The 20,559-nt window shown below is 48.0% G+C and overlaps 5 protein-coding genes across 5 annotated transcripts; 2 read left to right on the forward strand and 3 right to left on the reverse strand.

Moving 5' to 3' along the window:
- Nucleotides 1-113: 113 nt before the first annotated feature.
- Nucleotides 114-1,526, reverse strand: BJ212DRAFT_1591331 (uncharacterized protein; the record flags this gene model as incomplete). The annotated part of the gene is made up of 4 exons (XM_041342514.1): nt 972-1,526; nt 698-865; nt 327-474; nt 114-284 (listed from the first exon to the last, which is right to left on the reverse strand). Coding segments are annotated over exons 1-4 (648 nt in total), but the record flags the coding sequence as incomplete, so codon positions are not given.
- Nucleotides 1,527-4,381: 2,855 nt separating this feature from the next.
- Nucleotides 4,382-8,853, forward strand: BJ212DRAFT_1286129 (quinon protein alcohol dehydrogenase-like superfamily; the record flags this gene model as incomplete). Its single annotated transcript, XM_041331922.1, has 5 exons — nt 4,382-4,702; nt 4,978-5,182; nt 7,034-7,086; nt 7,969-8,199; nt 8,488-8,853. The coding sequence occupies 5 exons, from the start codon at nt 4,382-4,384 to the stop codon at nt 8,851-8,853; spliced, it is 1,176 nt and encodes a 391-aa protein (XP_041186200.1).
- Nucleotides 8,854-9,845: 992 nt separating this feature from the next.
- On the reverse strand, nt 9,846-10,912 carry BJ212DRAFT_1398181 (uncharacterized protein). Its single transcript, XM_041337265.1, has 3 exons — nt 10,812-10,912; nt 9,997-10,747; nt 9,846-9,933 (listed from the first exon to the last, which is right to left on the reverse strand). The coding sequence occupies exon 2, from the start codon at nt 10,587-10,589 to the stop codon at nt 10,299-10,301; it is 291 nt and encodes a 96-aa protein (XP_041186201.1). The 5' UTR covers nt 10,590-10,747; nt 10,812-10,912; the 3' UTR covers nt 9,846-9,933; nt 9,997-10,298.
- A 4,173-nt stretch (nt 10,913-15,085) lies between these two features.
- On the reverse strand, nt 15,086-15,823 carry BJ212DRAFT_1581374 (uncharacterized protein; the record flags this gene model as incomplete). The annotated part of the gene is made up of 1 exon (XM_041342306.1): nt 15,086-15,823. The coding sequence occupies exon 1, from the start codon at nt 15,647-15,649 to the stop codon at nt 15,086-15,088; it is 564 nt and encodes a 187-aa protein (XP_041186202.1). The 5' UTR covers nt 15,650-15,823.
- Nucleotides 15,824-16,785: 962 nt separating this feature from the next.
- Nucleotides 16,786-18,298, forward strand: BJ212DRAFT_1304906 (uncharacterized protein; the record flags this gene model as incomplete). The annotated part of the gene is made up of 9 exons (XM_041333692.1): nt 16,786-16,859; nt 16,919-16,953; nt 17,009-17,046; nt 17,198-17,321; nt 17,460-17,512; nt 17,636-17,818; nt 17,862-18,042; nt 18,071-18,109; nt 18,198-18,298. The coding sequence occupies 9 exons, from the start codon at nt 16,786-16,788 to the stop codon at nt 18,296-18,298; spliced, it is 828 nt and encodes a 275-aa protein (XP_041186203.1).
- Between the last annotated feature and the right edge of the window lie 2,261 nt (nt 18,299-20,559).

Raw genomic sequence — 20,559 nt, forward strand, 5'->3', positions numbered from 1 at the left:
ATGAGTGTACTGGATCTCGAGAGGGGTTTGGGTGTATGGCTGGGTGTGGATGCTTTTGAAGTGGGTTTGCGGGCTGACTTGGGTGAAGCATCGACACTTGCTTTTGCGTTTACCTTGTCTTTGTCTTTCTTCCTTATGCTGGCGCTCAGATCATCGCTGGAGACGGATGCGCTCCGCTTGCGTTTGCGGCCATGGCATCCCCTTGTAGCGCAGGAGACTAGTTTATCGTCGTGGATGGTAGAATCTGCACGGAAAACGTGCGCGTTTGGTGTCTGTCTATAAATCTGGAATCAGTGTTTGAATCTGAAAGACGGGATGATACTCACTGTGTGTCTTCCCTCATAACACCAACCATCAGGGGGACCCATATCACCTGTCCCTTCGACACTCCCTCCACAGCAGGACCACAACGTTTCATACGCAGCACGATCGACAAGTGCGCTTTCATCGTCATTGGAATGCGGCAGGACGTGTCTGTATTTGAAAGTTCAAAGAAAGAGGAGTGACAGCGCACGCAATGGAGTTGTGGTGGCGGGAGAGTTTCGTGTAAGAAATGGGCGAGAGCGGTGAGTATGCGCGGGGAGGTGGGTATTAGTGGGGATCGGAATCGGGAGAGTGGGGCGAGGGGTGTATGCATGTAGGGTTTGGGGGAGGGACGGGAGCGTACGAGGTCATACAGGGCTGTTGAGTCTGTTACCTCGGGTTCGGGCTCGGTCTCTGTGGTGCAAGAATTGGGTGGTGGCGTTGGCAAGAGGGGTACTGGTGAGTCAGTGTGGGAAATTGAGGGAGAGGGTGTGTGTAGTTGAGCGTGGGTGGTGAATCGGCTTGCGAGCGAAGAGACTGAAGACCATCGTAAAACGTTGATCTGAGTGTTTCGGTTAAAAATGTACAGTTGGTAGATAATAGTGAACAAAGGAAGGGCGGTAGAAACGATATCTAAGAGCTATGAAAATATAATCAGGAGCATGCACCTCCTCGAGGTCAATGCGTGCAAACTGCCTGTGTACCAAACAATCACAAATACAGATACCACCATGCTGGAACGTGTTTTGTTGCAGAAACTCTCATAACGTTCCGCGATGTAAGCATGCAATTCGTTTCGCGTGCTCCAGAGTGCATGCGCATTGCACATTGCGATATCAAGCTGAGTTCAAATCTTCGCTGATTTATAAATACTTCAGTGCCCTCCTTTGTTCCTTGTCTTTTCCTCAGATGAGCTGCAAGGTCCAACGTCGGGCGTCTCAGATATCCTCACTCCCTCAGAGATAGACGCTAGCTATCGTCTTTGTCACCTGTCGTCGATATCCTTCTCAGTCATGGCAACCGTCCTTGTTCATTGTTCTCCTTCACTTCTGCACACTCAAGAGCTACTCTCGCCAGCCGATGCTATTTTTCATTGACAAGTGCACGCCCCATGTTTGAAATTCTTGGAGTAACATGTACCTAGGCAGTCGCGTACCCCGCTCGTTCTGATGCTGGCACGTTTGGAGTTCCACATTTAACAGCCTAACTTGTGAAGTGATCACAACTCGCGTCTCTTGCTCTGCTCATTACAAGTCTAGTAACTGAGGGCGTTTTCATTCAGCGGTTCTTTAGTTTGCTTGTTGATTAGCATCCAATCACACCGCACACTCAAGTGCCGCCGTCGTGACCCCGAGCAATTTTTCTTGCTTTTTTTAGTGATACTACTTTGTCTGCCCTCGCCGATCCATTGCTCACAAGTGCGTATCGTTTCCTATCTCAAATACATACTCGCATACATACAGATTGTCTCGCACGCCTCAGGCTATTGTTTTGGCGCTGGTGAAATGGGCAGAGGTAATTGACTCTCGACCCAACTCACTAGCGCTAAACGTCAATCATTTCTACTCGCTGAACATTTTGTTTGCATTGGGGTGTATGCGGCCCTGTGAAATCCAATGATTGCTCGACCGCAAAGACACCAATGCAAACTTATTGTCGATATCCAGTCGTTACTGTCGCATCCGTCGCATGGGTTCGAGGTTCTGCGAGAAAATGCGAGTGTTGTCAGAGTGTTCTTATCTGGCGCCCCAGGAGTTTGTGGGTACTGGAAAGACTCGCCTCCTGGCACTGATCAGTTGCGAATAAGCACGTGGCATGTGCTGTGTCCCATTCTGAATTGATGCTCATGAATTACATCCAGGTGGTCGTGCACGCTTCGGGCTGTCGTTCTGGCGCTGGTAAGTTGGCGAGTTGCCTGATAAACTTAATTCAACTTGCCAATGCTAGCGATGAACATGCCACACCAATTCCCGCGTTGATCAGTTGCTGACAAGTATGTTTAACATCACACTCTAAATCCATGTTCAAATTACATCAATGCATCCAGCTAGTCGCGCACGCTTCAGGTTGTCGTTCTAACATTGACGAGTGGGGTTGAAATTTCGGATCCATTTTAACTCGCCAGCGCCAGCGACGCACGTGCTGTACTCTTTATGATGCAGACCCGTTATCCACCATCTCCACCTGGTTCGCGGGCGTCCTTATTTGGTGATTCCTCCTTGCACGATCAAGTGTCACTCTCGTAACGTCGAGCTGTTGATGCGACTGCGTCTTCTCATGGTGACTTATTACTAACATACTTAGGCTAGCGGGCGGTGGCGGACACCTCGAATTGAGTTAGGAGTGATGCATGGTGTTACACTATAACAACATCACTAACTCAACTTCGCCAGTGCTGGCGAAGTAAATGCTAAATGATGTAGATGTTATCTCTAAGTTAGTCTAGGTTAACAGCGATTCCAAGGAGAGCCTTCGTCGATGACCAATATTAGCTTGTATGATGTGTATGTCTCTATTCTGTCTCAATGCGCTCACTTCCCTTCCTGTGTAACTGAATGATTTAGCATTACGGGTATTTTGAATTTCCAGCGGGAATAAGCTATGTTCCGAATCGGCTCCAGCAGGCAAAGCGCTCTTGGGTAAGTCGTCCGTTGCTATCACTATTAATGTGAGGGTTTCTGACAGGTTGCGACGCGTGAGGTATTGCTCTTTCATATGTACTTGGCTAATGAAAGTTTCGCTGACAATGGCGTAGAACAGGTTTCAGCAACGTACGCCGTCCATTGTATGACGAACTTCACGACGCTGCGAGTGGACATTGACGAGCCAAAGGAGGTGCCATGGTGTGTTTTTATCAGTGGCTGTACAGTGTTTTGAGACAAGAGCAGCGGCGAGTCGAAGAAAGCGATCATAGTGAATACTAATATTAATACTGATGCCATCGGCACGGGCTTGGGTGGTCATACGACGAGGTGCTGGATAACCTCCCAATGCACCTATCCATGGCTGTGTCAGTTGGTTGGAGAGGCAAAAAGGGTTGGGGGAGTGTGTACCCGAGGACGATTCAGAGGATGGCATAGGGAAATGTGGTCTCCACGTTATCCTACGGCATTGATAACATTGTAATGGCGGCCCTCGACTTGGTCTTTTTATTTTGTTTTGCATTGGAAAATGACTGCCAATCCATGGTGTTCTTCGATTTGTAGATGTCCATCTTCACCAGGCTTAGCCAATTAGACATGACAGAGATTGTCGCAGGCCCGAAACCTGCTCAACAATATTGATAATCTTTTCCTTTCACCACACCTTGAATATTCACGCATGGATGAATCCTTCAAGGTCTGTCCTAAATAGTCACGGCCAACGACACCAGAACAGATTAGAAATCTGCTCTCTTAACGATTGTCCGGCCCTCTTATCACACCGACATTCGCTCTAGTTGACTCGGGATGAATAGTAAACATCTATTTGATGGTCGTTAATCAAAGTTTGAAATGATCGATTATCTTCGATGCTAATGGCAAATCACACACACCTGGCATGATGTTGATAACCAGAGGAGATCAAAGGAAACCTCGCAACCGTAGGATCTCCGCTGCGAATGTTCCAGAGAACAGAAGCTCAACATGTCGCCGGTGGAATACTACGTCTTTGGGTGACGATTTGATTAGAATTCGAGGTGCATGGCCAATCAGGTGGATCAGGTGGACCGTGTGTCTCCCTATCTACCGCATGGAATCCTGAATCAAGCTCATTGACTAATGTGGAAAGTTACGCCGACACGACTTCGACGTATGAGCTCACTCGTTTAGATCATTGAAGAAGGTACCTATGATAATAGCGTCACTGTTTGGGCATCTAGTGAGAGGTTAATGCTATAAAGCAGGTTTGAAATACCACATCATACGCACCTCCGCAACTTCGACCAAGACGCCATCCCCCCACACACACCAAGCCTACCTCATCTGTGTTGCAGCTCTACTAAATGGCAGCACTCATTCCGAGCACCACGCCCATTCGGGCATTTGAAGATCACGAGGATCGCGTGGTCGGAGTTGCAGCCCTCCAGGGCGAACGCATGGTCACGGGCTCGTATGACGGGATGCTTCGGCTGTGGGACTTGAAAACGGGTTTAGTGTTGAAGAAGATGGAGGGGCATCGCAGTCGGGTGCGGGCATTGGCTGTTTCACCAAATGGGTGCTGGATAGCAAGCGGTGATGAGAGCGGAGAGCTCATCGCCTGGAATGGACAAACTGGGGAACTACTCAACCAAGCAATCAAAGCCCATGACGGCTGGATATTTTCACTTGACTTTTCGCGGGATAGGTACAACTGCAGCACGCTGGCCAGTGGATCATCTGACACTACCATGAAGCTATGGAGCACATCAACGTGGCGGGTGGAACATTCGCTCAGTTGCTATGGAAATGTCCACTGCATTCGGTATTCGCCGTCTAGCTGCAGTTGTCTTGCGATTGCAACGGACCACAATGTTCAAATAGTCCAAATTTACAAAGATTACAGTTGGGGTCCATTTTCCGCTCGTTTGACAGGAACGATCGGTGGAGAATTCAACTACTCACTCGCGTGGACGCCCGATGGCTCACGGCTTTTCTCGGGGGGAATGGGACTGATCCTACTATACGAGAGTGGAATTCATCGACCTGGCGGCAGGTCGGTGAACCCTGGAAGGGCCATTTCAAGAATATCCACGCCATTTCTCTGAACTCTAGCGGCACTCTCCTTGCCTCTGCATCTCATGACAACCGTGTCCGCCTGTGGCGGCTCTCAGATCGACGAAACATTGCCATACTCAAGCACTCTGGGGAGGTGAACTGCGTCACGTTCTCTTTGGATGACAAGCACATCCTCAGCGGAGGTGTGGATAAAAAGATCTCAGAGTGGCCAACATCCGAGGACGCGGCTTTACACCAGGATGGTCCAAAGGATAGCCTCATGAAGGAGCAGGCGACGCACCAGGTAAATTTGTTTTCCGTTTTCCGCCCATTCATAATCTAAATGTTTTTTTATGCCAAGGCTCAAGCCCACTCTGATTTCAAGGTACGTGCCCACCTTTGGCTCGTATAACGCAATGTGCATATGATTTGCGCAGATCCTCGCTATGAAGTCGGCAGTCCGCAACGCGTGCATAGCTGGGGACTTGCCTACTGCTGAAAAGGTGCTAGATCTAGATATTGACGCTGACGCCAACGATCACAACGCTTATGCTAATCGCGCATGTCTTGTGGCGCGAAAGTGCGACTGGGACCAAGCGCTTCAAGATGCAGTTCAGGTGAGGCTGACTGACTCATCATAACTTTCTTGCGACAGTTAACTTTGATCATGGCATAGTCCGTCAGCATTCGGCCATCGTTGGTAGGCCATATCTCCAAGGGCATTGCCCTCTGCGGAAAAAAGCAGGTTCTAGCCGCAAGGGTATCATTTGATCTCGCATCCATGTTTACGAACGGAGATTTGAAGACTGATCACTTCCTTTTCCTGATTAAGGCATGTCATATTTTTCTAACGTGCTCCGTGCTTCATTGCGGTTTTTTAGTCCATTGCGTTGTTCAACGCAGATGAACATCAAGAGGCAATGTGTCGCATCGGAGAGCTAGTTGCGTGTCCCAATGTTGATCGTGTTGCTTGTCGCATCGTGGAAGTGAGTACCATGCGCTCGATCACACTAGGTTCATGTGCTGTCATTGATTTCTCTTGCCCTTCGCACACCAGGCCTACCTACGCGTCCAATTGGGAAACATTGCCTTGGATGATGGGCGCCACAACGAAGCTGTCGAACACTTCACTGCCGCCGTTAATGCTAGTGCTTTCTTTTACAAATCGCCGATTCATTTGATGTACGACGAATTTGTCGCGGTACGCTGATATGACGCAACCGAAAATTATTTCGTACTCAACTGCACGTTTTCCGCAGCTCTTTGGCTGGGACCTCAAGTCCTTGTGGCACACCGCGAGCCAACAACAATGTTATGCGCTCTTTCGAGCAGGTAGTTTTGGAGCAGCCATCGAATGTTATCAGTCCATCATGGATAAGACTGACGAGGATATGAAGGCCGGCTTTCGTGCTGGGTTCACTAGTGAGTATTTCAGTAATGTCTCCCCGTCTCTCCACTTATAATCACCAACTACACTGCACTCAGCTCTCAAGTAAGATCGAAATACACTCTATACTTCCCATGGAGATGGTGCGCTTGCAACGAACGGTTCTTATATAGTTTGAAACAAAGAGATCCCCGAGTAGTTTTCACTTGTACCTTGACAGTAGCTGCATTGCTCCAATAGCCCTCGGTGCTCGTTGGAAAAATACCTGACCTGGACACAGGTATGATAAGTCTACAATACTAAGTTAGTATGAGTGAGATAACTGTTGATGAATGGACATACCCCCAGTCTCGGATAGAAGACTAAGGGTAACAGACAATGAGCGCTTGAGCGTCCAGGTATTAAGTGAGTGTTTTGGGAGTCATCATACGATGAGGTACTGGATAACACCACCCATCCGGGGGACTCATATCAACTGTCCCTTCGACACTCCCTCCACGGCAGCCCTACAACGTTTCATACACAGCACGATCGACTAGTGCGCTTTCGTCGGCATGTGGAGTGCGGCCAGACGTATCAGTGTTTGACAATTCACAGAAGGAGGAGTGGCAGCGCACGCAATGGAGTTGTGGTGGCGAGGAGAATTCGTGGAAGAAATGGGTGAGAGCGGTGAGTACGCGCAGGGAGGGGGTATCAGTGGGGGATCGGAGGTCGGGAGAGGTGAGTGAGTGTGTATGCATGTAGGGTTTGGGGAGGGATGGAGTGTACGAGGTCGTGCAAGGCTGTTGGGTCTGTTACCTCGGGTTCGGGCTCGATCTCGGTGGCGCAGGAATTGGGTAATGATTGTCCGGCTCTCTTATCACACCGACATTCATTCTAGTTGACTCGGGATGAATAGTGAATATCTATTTGATGATCGCTAATCAGAGTTTAAAACGATTGACTATCTGCAATGTTAATGGAATATCACACATACCGATGATGCTGACAATCAGAAGAGATCAAAGGAAGCCTCGCAACCGTAGGATTTCCGCTACAAACGTTCTAGAGAACAGAAGCTCAACACGTCACTGGGTGGAATACTACATCTTTGGGTGACGACTTTATTAGAATACGAAGGCATGGTCAATCAGGTGGATCAGGTGGACCGTGTATCTTCCTATCTGCCGCATGGAACCCTGAAACAACTACGATCAAGCTCGTTGACTAATGCAGAAAGTTACGGCGACATGACTTGAACGAATGAATTCATCCGTTTAGATCATCAAGCAAGGTACTTATGATAATAGCGTCACTGTTCGGCGTCTAGTGAGAGGTTAATGCTATAAAGCAGGTTTAAAATGCCCCATCACACGCACCTCTGCAACTTCGTGTAAGACCCAACCCCCCCGCACACCAAGTCCACTTCAACTGTGCTGCAGCTCCACTAAAATGGCGGCACTCATTCCAAACATCTCACCCATTCGAGCATTTGAAGATCACGGGGATCGTGTGGTCGCAGTTGCGGTGTTCCGCAATTATGATAAACTCGAACGTATGGTCACGGGCTCATATGACGGGATGCTTCGTCTGTGGGACTTGAACACAGGTATAGTGTTGAAGAAGATGGAAGGGCACCACAGTCGGGTGCGGGCATTGGCTGTTTCACCAAATGGAAATTGGATAGCAAGCGGTGATGAGAGCGGAGAGCTCATCGCCTGGAATGGACAAACTGGGGAACTACTCAACCAAGCAATCAAAGCCCACGACGGCTGGATATTCTCGCTTGACTTTTCGCGGGATTCCAGGGCGCTAGCCAGTGGATCATCCGACACCACCACGAAGCTATGGGACGTATGGAACCAGTGGTGCTTGCGAAGTTCACCCAATTGTTGTGGCGGAAATGTCCACTGCGTTCGGTATTCGCCATGTAGCGACTATACACTTCTTGCGATTGCAACGGACCATAATGTCCAGATTTACAACAATTACTATGACACATATCATTACAAACCCACATCTCCATTCCCCACTCAGTTGATGAGAACGATTGATGGAAGATTCAACTACTCACTCGCGTGGACGCCCGATGGTTCACGGCTTTTCTCGGGGGGTAACCGGGCTGATCCCACCATACGAGAGTGGGATACATCGACCTGGCTGCAGGTCGGTGAACCCTGGAAGGGCCATTTCAAGAATATCCACGCCATTTCTCTGAACTCTAGTAGCACTCTCCTCGCCTCCGCATCTCATGACAACTGTGTCCGCCTGTGGCGACTCTCGGATGGACGAAACATTGCCATATTCAAGCACTCCGGGGAGGTGAACTGCGTCACGTTCTCTGCGGATGGCAAGCACGTCCTCAGTGGAGGTGTGGATAAAAAGATTTCAGAGTGGCCAATATCCGAGGACGCTTTGCCAGAAAATGATCCAAAGGATGGCCTCATGACGGAGCAGGCAACGCACCAGGTAAGTTCGTTTTCATTTTCCTGCCCATTCATCATCTAAAGCGGCTTTTTTATTCCAAGGCTGAAGCATACTCTGATTTCAAGGCATGTTCCCACCTTTGACTCTTATAACGCAATGTAAGCATGTTTTACGCAGGTCCTCACTATGAACTCGACAGTACGCGATGCGTGCATAGTTGGGGACTGGCCTACTGCTGAAAAGGTGCTAAATCTGGATATTGGGGCTCATCCCAATGATCACACCTCCTATGCCAATCGCGCATTTGTTATGGCGCGAAAATGTGAGTGGAACCAAGCGTTTCAAGATGCAATTCAGGTGAGTTTGACTGACTCATCATGACCTCCTTACAAAAGTTCACTTTGATGATGGCTTAGTCCATCAGCATCCAGCCATCGTTGGTAGGCCATATCTCTAAGGGCATTGCCCTCTGTGGACAAAAGCAGGTTCTGGCCGCAAGGATATCATTTGACCTCGCATCCCTGTTCACGAACGGAGATTTACAGACCGATCACTTTCTTTTCTTGATCAAGGCACGTAATATTTATGTAACATATTCCGTGCTCCATTGTGGATTTTAGTCCATTGCGTTGTTCAATGCAGGTGAACATCAAGAGGCAATGCTTCGCATCGTAGAGCTAGCTGCCTGTCCCAATGTCGATCCTGTTGCTTGTCGTGTCGTGGAAGTGAGTACCATGCGCTCGATCATACCAGGTTCATGTACTGTCATTGATTTCTCTTACCCTTTGTACACCAGGCTTACCTACGCGTCCAACTGGGAATCATAGCCTTGGGTGGCAGGCGCCACGACGAAGCTGTTGGACACTTCAATGCCGCCGTGAATGCTAGCACATTCTTTTACAAATTGCCAATTCATTTGATGTACGACGAATTTGTCATGGTACGCTGATATGACGCCACCGAAAATTGTTTCATGCTCAACTGCGTGTTTTCCACAGCTCTTTGGCTGGGGCCTCAAGTCCTTGTGGCACACCGCGAACCAACAACAGTGTTATGCACTCTTTCGAGCGGGTAGTTTTGGAGCAGGCATGGAGTGTTATCAGTCCATCATGGATAAGACTGATGAAGATATGAAGGCCGGCTTTCGTGCTGGGTTCACTGGTAAGTACTTCAGTAATGTTACCCCGTCTGTCGGTCAATAATCATACATCGCACTTTACTCAGCTCTCCAGTGTGATCGAAACGCACTCGCATCGAGCGATTACTCGTAGTTTGAAACAGAGGGATCCTCGAATAATTTTCATTTATACCTTGACGGTAGTTATATTGCTTGAATAGCCCTTGGTCCTTGTGTCATAATATACTGGCCAACTCGAACATGTTTACCCTATGTTTCGGAGTCTCTTTGCTTTCACTTGAAACCATTTCTGCACATCGTCTCGCGCGTCTGTCTTGATATTTCAGGCTGAGCTAAGCGCGATTGTTAGACGTGTAATCTAACTTGTTGTGAATATTCCATATGATGATCATACGCGAGGCGCTGGATAACACCACCCACTCGGGGGACCCATATCACCTGTGCCTTCGATGCTCCCTCCACAACAGCACCAGGATGTTTCATGCACAGCACGATTGACGAGTGCGCTTTCATCGTCATGTGGAATGTGGCAAGACGTATCAGTGTTTGACAATTCAAATGAGGAGTGGCAGTGCATGTACTGGAGTTGTAGTGGCTGGGAAAGTTCGTTGAAGAAATTGGTGAGAGCGGTGAGTATGCACATGTGAGGTTTGAGCAAGGACACAGTGTATGAAGTCATCAAGGCTGTTAGGTCTGTTAGGGCTCGGTCTCTGTGGTGCAGGAATTAGGTGGAGTTGGCAATAGAGGTACTAGAGAGTCAGTGTGGTGAATTGAGGGACAGGGTGTGTATGGTTGGGCGTTGATGTTGGTGGTGAATCGGGCTTGCGAGTGAATAGACTGAAAACCATCGTAAAACATTGATCTGAGTGTTTCGGTGAAAAATGTACGATTGAATACGTACAATTGGTAGATAATAGTGAACAGAGGAAGTACGGTACTAGAAACAATATCTAAAAGCTATGAAATGATAATCTGGAGCATGCTCGAAGTCAATGCGTGCAGCACACCGCCTATATACCAAACAATTGCAAATACAGACGAAGCTACTCCCAGTCCCCACCATGATGCTATTTCTGTGCTTCCTCATTTGCATGACGTTGGAACGTGTTTTACTGCAGAAAATCTCATAACATTCTGTGAGCATACAGTGTAAGCATATGCATGCCTTGAGGTCTGGGATGTCGAAACACAGAAATTGAATGTGAGAGTAGGGGGTCCTGTGGGAGGCTCAGGCAAGTCACAAATATCCCTCTAATTTGTCCATACTGACCATGTTCGATAGGCCCGTCATAGGCACAGCTGGTTCCAGTGCTTCTATTTGCAAAAGTAGGCTCGAATATCACAAACTCGACCATCCATGGCACGACAACTACATATGGTATGCAATTTGTATTATGTTAGGAAACCTATATGCAACATCCATAACGGTTCCGTGTAGAATTGCATGCGCTAGAGTGGAAACATAAACCGATGGGACCATCTTAGAAGATTGTCGCCATACTGATTACCATCCTAAACCACCTGAATCCGGGAAACAACATGTCTTCGAGTTGCTGATTCAAAATCCCGAATCCGAAATAGCTGACTTGGGATGAATAATAAACACCTATTCGATGATCGTTAATCAGAGTTTGAAACGATCGATTATCGATTATCTTCAATGCTAATGGCAAGATGCTGACAGCCAGAGGAAATCTCACAAACGCAGAATCTCCGCTACGAATGTTCCAGATGATGGAAGCCCGACATGTGACCAGGTGGAATACTACGTCTTTGGGTGACGACTTCAATAAAATTCGATGGTATGGCAAATCAGGTGAGTCAGGTGAACCGTGTATGTCGTCTTCCTATCTGCCATGTGGACCCCTGAAACGACCACGATCAGGCTCATTGACTAATGTGGAAAGTTGCGGCGACATGACTTGAACGCATGAGCTCACTCAACGGTTTACATCATCAAGCAAGGTACTTATGATAATAGCGTCATTGTTTAGGCGTCTAGTGAGAGGCTAATGCTATGAAACAGGTTTAAAATGCCCCATCACATGCACCTCTGGAACTTCGAGCAAGACGCCATCCCTCCCACACACCAAGTCCACCTCAACTGTACTGCAGCTCCACTAAATGGCGGCACTCATTCCAAACACCACACCCATTCGGGCATTCGAAGATCACGAGGATCGCGTGGTCGGAGTCGCAGCCCTCCAGGGCGAACGCATGGTCACGGGCTCATATGACGGGATGCTTCGTCTGTGGGACTTGAAAACAGGTTTAGTGTTGAAGAAAATGAAGGGGCATCGCAGTCGGGTGCGGGCAGTGGCGGTATCGCGAGATGAGCAATGGATAGCAAGCGGTGATGAGAGCGGAGAACTCATCGTCTGGGATGGACAAACTGGGGAACCACTCGACCAAGCAATCAAAGCCCACGACGGCTGGATATTTTCGCTTGACTTTCCGCGGGATAGGTACAACTGCAGCACGCTCGCCAGTGGATCATCTGACACCACCGTGAAACTATGGAGCACATCAACGTGGGAGGTGCAACATTCACTCAATTGCTATGGAAATGTCCACTGCGTTCGGTATTCGCCATCTAATTACCATCTTCTTGCGATTGCAACGGACCACAATATCCAAATAGTCCAAATTCAAAGGGGTTGTTACAGTACACTATCCGCTCATTTGACGAGAACGATCGGTGGAAGATTCAACCACTCACTCGTGTGGATGCCCAATGGCTTACGGCTTCTCTCGGGAGGGAACAGGACTGATCCCACCATACGAGAGTGGGATACATCGACCTGGCAGCAGGTCGGTGATCCCTGGGAGGGCCATTCCAAGAATATTCACGCCGTTTCTCTGAACTCTAGTGGCACTCTCCTTGCCTCAGCATCTCTTGACAACTGTGTTCGCCTGTGGCGACTCTCGGATGGACGAAATATTGCCATATTCAAGCACTCCGGGGAGGTGAACTGCGTCACGTTCTCTGCAAATGACAAGCACGTCCTCAGTGGAGGTGTGGATAAAAAGATCTCAGAGTGGCCTACATCCGAGGACGCTTTGCCGGAGGATGGTCCCAATGATGGCCTCATGAAGGAGCAGGTGACGCACTGGGTGAGTTTGTTTTCATTTTCTCGCCCATTCATCGCCTAAGCCTCCTTTCTACACCAAGGGTCAAGCTTACTCTGATTTCAAGGCATGTTCCCACCCTCGACTCTTATAACACAATATTAATGCGATTTACCCAGGTCCTCGCTATGAACTCGGCAGCCCGCAATGCGTGCATAGTTGGGAACTTGCCTACCGCTGAAAAGGTGCTGAATCTGGATATTGTGGCTCACCCCAACGACCACACCGCCTATGCCAATCGCTCATTTGTTATGGCGCGAAAAAAGGACTGGGACCAAGCGCTCAAAGATGCAATTCAGGTGAGACTAGCTGACCCATCATGACCTCCTTGCAAAAGTTAACTTTGATGATGGCATAGTCCGTCAGCATTCAGCCATCGTTGGCAGGCCATATCTCCGAGGGCATTGCCCTCTGCGGCAAACAGCAGGTTCTCGCCGCCAGGATATCATTCGATCTCGCGTCCATATTCACAAATGGAGATTTAAAGATGGACCACTTCCTTTTCTTGATCAAGGCACGTAATATTTTTCTAATATACTCCGTTCTTCATTGCAGTTTTTAGGCCATTGCATTGTTCAATGCAGGTGAACATCAAGAGGCAATGCTTCGCATCCAAGAACTAGTGGCGTGTCCCAATGTCGACCCTGTTGCTTGTCGTATTGTGGAAGTGAGTACCATGCGCTCGACCACACCAAGTTCATGTACTGTCATTGATTTCTCTTACCCTTTGTACACCAGGCTTACCTACGCGTCCAACTGGGAATTATAGCCTTGGGTGGCAGGCACCACGACGAAGCTGTTGGACACTTCAACGCCGCCGTGAATGCTAGCACTTTCTTCCACAAATTGCCAATTCATTTGATGTACGACGAATTTGTCGCGGTACGCTGATATGATGCTACCGAAAATTGTTTCGTGCTCAACTGCGTGTTTTCTGCAGCTCTTTGGCTGGGACCTCAAGTCCTTGTGGCACACTGCAAACCAGCAACAGTGTTATGCACTCTTTCGCGCAGGTAGTTTTAGAGCAGCCATCGAATCGTATCAGTCCGTCCTGGATAAGACTGACAATAGTTTGAAGGCCAGCTTGCGTGCTTGGTTCGCTGGTACGTATTTCAGCAATGTCTCCCTGTCTCTGCATCTATAATCATTAACTGCACTTAACTCAGCTCTCAACTAAGATTGAAACGTGCTCTACGCTTCCCATAGAGATGGTGTGCTCAGTCGGCGGTTACTTATTTAGTTTGAAACAGAGATCCTCGAGTAGTTTTCATTTGTACCTTGATGGTAGCTGCATTGCTCAGATACACCACTCACCCGGGAGACCCACATCACCTGTCCCTTCGACGTTCCCTCCATAGCAACCCCACAACGTTTCATATGCAGGACGATCGACGAGTGCGCTTTCATCATCATGTGGAATGAAGCAGGATGTATCGGTGTTTGACAATTCAAAGGAGGAGTACTAGTAGCAGCATACGCAACGAAGCTGTGGTGGCGTGGAGAGTTCGTGGAAGAAATGAGTAAGAGTGGTGAGTATGCATGGGGAGGGGGATCGGAGGTTGGGGAGAGGTGAGCGTGTAGGGTTTGGGGAGGGACGGAGCATACGAGGTCATACATGAAGCTGTTGAGTCTGCTACCCCCAGCTCAGGCTTGGTAGTGCAGGAAATTGGATGGCGGAAGGGTACTGGTGAGTCCTAGTATGGGAAATTAAAGGAGAGGTGTGTGTAGTTGGGCGCTGGGTGGTAAATCGGGCTTGCGAGTGAATAGATTGATGACCATTGTAAAAGGTTGATCCAAGTGTTTCGGTTAAAATTTTACAGTTTGTAGATAGTAGTGTTACTCAAAGTAAATTTTGCTCTGTAAAACAAACTCGGTAAAGCGTGTAAAAAGCTCATTTAAGTCTTCAACAAACTCGGTAAAGCGTGTAAAAAAGCTCATTTAAGTCTTCAACAAACTCGGCATAAGACACACGGCACACAGCGGACTTGGAAACACTTAGTGAAATTTCGAGACATGTATACTACTACACAAATATGTAGATGGTAGTTAATGAGCGTGAAATAAATGCACCGCGAGATCAAAACAGAGCGCGGGAGCATGAACAGCACAAAAACCAAAACGAGAGCAGCGGGAGGGGTAGATGGAATGAGAGCAGCCGGAGGGGCAGAAAAAGCTACAGCGGGAGGGGCAGAAGGAACGAGAGCGGGGGGGGGAGCAGAAGTAACGAGAGCGGGGGGGGAGCAGAAGTAACGAGAGCGGGGGGGGAGCAGAAGTAACGAGAGCGGGGTGGACAGAAGTAACGAGAGCAGCAAAAGTAATGGGTTCTGTGGGAGGGGCAGAAGGAACGAGAGCAGCAAAAGTAATGGGATCTGTGGGCGCTAGCAGGGGAGGAATGATTTGCGAATCTGTAAGTTGACGGCGGCTTAGTGGAGTGATATGAGGGGGGGGGCTGAGCCCTGGCGGCACATTTGGAATGCGTGGAGGGGCCACTGTAAGATAGATGGCGGTAGTGGATGGCTCGGCGGAGTCCATCGCTCTCAGGCTACAGCGCACTGGAGGGTTGCCTCCAAGTCGTGCAGAACGACGAAGGCGTTGGCGAACAGCAGGCATATTTGGAACTCAGCCACGATGCCGGCCTGACTTCCAAACCTGCCGCATGCGGCTGTGCTTGCTTACAAGAGTTTTGACGGTGTTAGCGAGTTTGTTTTACAGAGCAAAATTTACTGTGAGTAACACTAGTAGTGAAAAGGCCCTAGCTAGGACGGTAAAAATGATATCTCAAACCTATGAAATTATAATCTGAAGCATGAGGTCAATTAATGCGGCGTCATCGCCTGTATACCAAACAATCACAAATACAGTTCAAAGCTGTCTCCGCTTCCTATTTCCATGATGCTGGGACGTGAAATTTATTGCAGAAATTCTCATAACATTCCACGGGATCATATATTCATCCAATTTGTTTCGCGTGCTCCAAAGTGCATGCACATTGTACATTGTGGCATCAAGCTGAGTTTGAAATCTTCGCTGACCTTCAGTGCCAACTTTCTCCCTCCTTTGACCCTTGTCTTTTCCTCAGATGAGCTGTAACGTCCAAGGCCGCTGAGACGGGCATCTCAGGTATCCTCACTGCTGCAAACATAAACGCGGACTATCGTCGATATCTCTCTCACTTATGGCAGCTGTCCTTATTGTTCTCCTTCCCCCCTTCTGCACACTCAAGAGCTACTCCTGCCCGCCAATGCTGTTTTCCATTGACAAGTATGTGCCCCATGTTTGACACTCTCGGGTGACATATACACCTAGGTAGTCGCATACCCCACTCATTTCCATTCTCAACAACCTAACTTGCCTAGCGATCACAGTTCACGTCTCTTGCTCTGTTCCTTACGAGTTTAGTAACTGAGGGCGTGATTATTCAGCGGTTCTTAAGTGTGATCGTTGATTAGCATCAAATCACACCACACGCTCGAGTACCACCGTCATGACCCCAGGCAGTTTTTCTTTTTTTTCTTTCTTTCTCTAGTGATGCTACTCTATCTGCCCTCGCTGATCCATTGCTCACAAGTACGTGTCGCTTCCTATCTCAAATCCATGCTCATATATATGGAGGTTGTCTCGCATGCCTCAGACTGTCATTTCGGTAATCGCCAATCACTGCAGTTCCCGCGTTCCTGAACATCTCGTTTGCATTGGGGTGTATTCGGCCAGGTATTTCCAATGATTGCTCGACCGTGAAGACACCAATGCAAACTCGTTGTCGGTATGCAGTTGTTACTATTGCATCTAAGGCCAAATGTATTAAGTTATGCGAGAAAATGTGAGTGTTGTCAACATGTTCTTATTCAGCGGTCCTTGATATTGTGGTGGGTACTGGAGAGACTCGCCTCCTGACGTTGATCGGTTCCAAATAAGTGCGTGATACGCGCCATGTCTCATTCTCAATCAATGCTCATAAATTGCATTCAGGTGATCGCGCTCGCCTCAGGCTGTTGTTCTGGGCGTTGGTGAGTTGCCTGACAAACTACAGGAAACTTAGTCCAACGCGCCAATGCCAGCAATGAACATGCCACTCCAATTCCTAGGCCGATCACTTACCGATAAGTACATGCAACATCACATTTTGAATACATGTTCATATTAAATGCATCCAGATAGTCGTGTACACTTCAGGCCGTCGTTCTGGCATTGACGAGTGGAATTGAAATTTTGGAGGTGTCTAACTTGCCAGTGCCGCGACGCACATGCCATACTCTTTATGACGCAGGCCCGCTATCCCCTGGTTTGCAGTCCTGTCAGGGGCATTATAATTTGGTGACTCCTTACGTTCTCTCCTTGCACGCTCAAACACCACTCTCATAACATCGAGCTGTTGATGCGACTGTGCCTTCTCATGGTAATTCATTGCTAATATACTTAGGACCTAGGGTGGCGGGTAGTGGCAGACACCTTGTTCTGACCTCGGCAAATCGAGTTAGTAATATGGTGCATAGTGCTATATGTCATACTTACAACATCGCTAACTCAACTTACCAGCGCTAGCGAAGCAAATGCTAAATGATGTAGACCATCATCTTAAGGAAGATTTTAATTTAGGTTAACTCCAGGATGTCGGCGATTGCCTCCAATGCCAGGAGAGCCTTCATCGTTGCTTGTATGACGCCTACGGTCGACTCAGCATACGCTATCGCCCACCCCGAACTACTAGCTGCTATCTCAACACCCAATCCCACACCAGAAACAGGAACAGATATCAAAGAAATGCCTCCACAATTAAATGTCTCACTGCACTCATCTATGTCTCAGTTGCCTTGTTGTGTAGAACGATTTAGCCTTACGGGTAAAGCAATGGTGGTGGTCATTGAATGACGATGAACCCGATCATAAACAACAAGGTGTATTATTCTATGGCTGCAGCATCAGCATGATTAGAATGCGCACCGTCCATCGTGCGACAAATTTCACGATATTGCGAGTAGATATTGATGAGAGAATGTACCACAGTGGGTTGTTATCAACGGGTGCACAAAGAAACTGTTAAGACGCGGAACTCTGCGGACTGTCCTGGAGGTTAGTGTAAGAGGTAAGGCTGAATGTTTCACGTTTATGTCGATGTTTTTAGCTTGCGCTTGTGTCTGAATGGCGTCCGAGCTGGTAGGGTGCATAGAGCTTGGAAACGGATTCATTTCTTCGTCATTCTCATTTGACCAGCAGATGACCAGGACATTTGAAGTTCGGGCACTACCGCCTGCACCATGATTATTTAACGATGGACCCGTGATGATCATGTCAAAAAGATATCGAGTTGAAGACAGGCACGCTAGATATCAGAAGTGACGAATCAAAGACAGTGACTGCCAGCTTTTTTTTCGAGACGTTGAAGCAAATACTAATGTTGACAGTCGGGCGAGGCTCAGGGCAACCTCCTAATGCACGTCTTCAAGGCCATCTCGGTTAGTTGGTGAGGCGAAAATGGGTTGGATGACTTAATTGAGAACGGTTGAGGAAGAGTGATCTCCATATTGTCCTAGTGTCAATAACAACTATTTCTGCATCCCTGGAAACTACCCAAGGGTAGAAACACTAAGTTCAAGATCAGACAAGAGTAACGAGTAGAAGCATATGGGATTGAATGAGGATAAGAGATGATAGTCAATACATGCGATACGAGCTCGGTATATATAGGAGCTCGAACAAACAGCAGCAAACAACGCGCGGTGTCCAATCAACGAGTCCGATGAGTAAGCCCAGCTTACACCCTCCCACTCTATGAAGTTTCTTTTTGTTGTTCCCAGATGTCCAGCACTTTGCAATCTTCTAGGTCACGGTAGGGTAACCATTCATCTTCATTGGCACCAAATCCAACCCAGCGAATGAGGTACCTTTTTCCTCTACTGACTTTTTTCTCATCCACAATCTTCTTGATGAAGTTCTCCATCTGTCTGTCCTCAGTCACGACAGGTCTGGGCCTAGGGAAGTCACATGAAGGGAATAGTGTCATGTTGTTCGCATGGTATGGTTGTAGTTGTGAGGAGTGGAAGGTGGGGAAGATGTTTGGTGAATTCGGCAGGTCTAGAGTGTATGTTGACATTTCCGGGTGCGTCTGCAGGATGGTATATGGTCCATCGAATCTGGGCATAAACTTAGCAACACATTTATCACCTTTTTGCATGTACTCTCTTTGGCAATGTTTCATTGATAGCATCACTTTGTCCCCAACTGTTAGCAACAGCTCTGTGGATTGGTGCTTGTTCACCTGGACGGCTTGTGACACTTTGGCCATGAGGAGGTTGTCTTGTGCCTCCATGACATCGTGTTCAAGCTGGCTGATCAGCGAGTGTGCTCTTTCCTCCTCAGGTGTGTCGTTGTTGGTTGGCTGTACAAGAGGAGGTATGATGCAAGGCGATCGTCCTAAGTGTAGTTGGAAGGGCAACATTCTGGTGCTCGAGTTGATGGAGTTCATGATGTGAAAATGGACGCATGGTAGTGCCCGTGCCCATCCCTTCTGGTTGCATTTGACATAGTATCTAATGCATTGATTAATCGTTTTGTTAGTCTGTTCGCTAGTGCCGTCCATCTGGGGATGATAAGAGGATGACATCTTTAGTTTAACACCTGTCAGTTTATGTAATGACTTCCAAAAGCGAGAGAGAAAGAGCTTATCACGATCAGATACAATGCTTAAAGGTAGTCTGTTCTCGCAGTACCAATGGTTGAAGAATAACATCACAAACTGCTCGGCAGAGATGTTGTCATGACAAGGTATAATGCACAAATCTGCATTGAGGCGGTTGGTCATCATCACAATCATGTTGAAGCCTTGGTCTTCTGGAAGTGGTCTGATGAAGTCAATTGCAACAGAGTCTCCCCAAGCATCTGGGATTGGCAAGGGGTGCAACGATCCTGCAACCAAAGTCATTGGGGATTTGTTCCACATGCATTCAATGCAGCTTGGGATGTATGATTCTATGAGGTCCTTGTGCATGTTGGGCCAGTAATATGATGACCGGAGAGCTGCATAAGTTTTGTTGCTACCGAAGTGCCCTGACGCATCATGTGCTAGGTGGAACAATTGTTCTCGTAATGGGTTCACTTGAGGGATTACCAGGTGGTCGGCGATGTACAGCAGTCCGTCTTTTTGTATCAGACCTGGTAAGGAACCTATGAGGGATGTCAGTTTTCTGCAAAAGGGGTCATCTACATAACCGTTGAGGATGCTCTTGAGGAACATTTTATCTAGATTAATTTGCAATGTTGCTGGCATGTGATCTGGAGTTGATTGAGAGGATAGGGTGGATGCTATGGCAGCTGCAGTCAAGGGAGCTGTCATATCCTGTATGCCAGACATAGATCCCATCATATTCCCACGCTTTCCGGACCTGTTTCCGGACCCCATATCCAACTCATTCCTGGATCCCCTATCCTGTCCACCCTATGCACATTCTGTCCAGCAAGACATCCAGACTTTACCTCCTCTTGGATTCTGGACTACATCCACCACCTCACATATCTCAGTCCTG

The sequence above is a fragment of the Suillus subaureus genome (assembly GCF_016647635.1).
Source record: "Suillus subaureus strain MN1 chromosome Unknown BJ212scaffold_84, whole genome shotgun sequence".
Classification (NCBI taxonomy): domain Eukaryota; kingdom Fungi; phylum Basidiomycota; class Agaricomycetes; order Boletales; family Suillaceae; genus Suillus; species Suillus subaureus.

Excerpts from the sequence above, each read along its gene's own strand:
- BJ212DRAFT_1398181 (XM_041337265.1), bottom strand. The coding sequence starts at position 10,589 with ATGACTTCATACACTGTGTCCTTGCTCAAACCTCACATGTGCATACTC.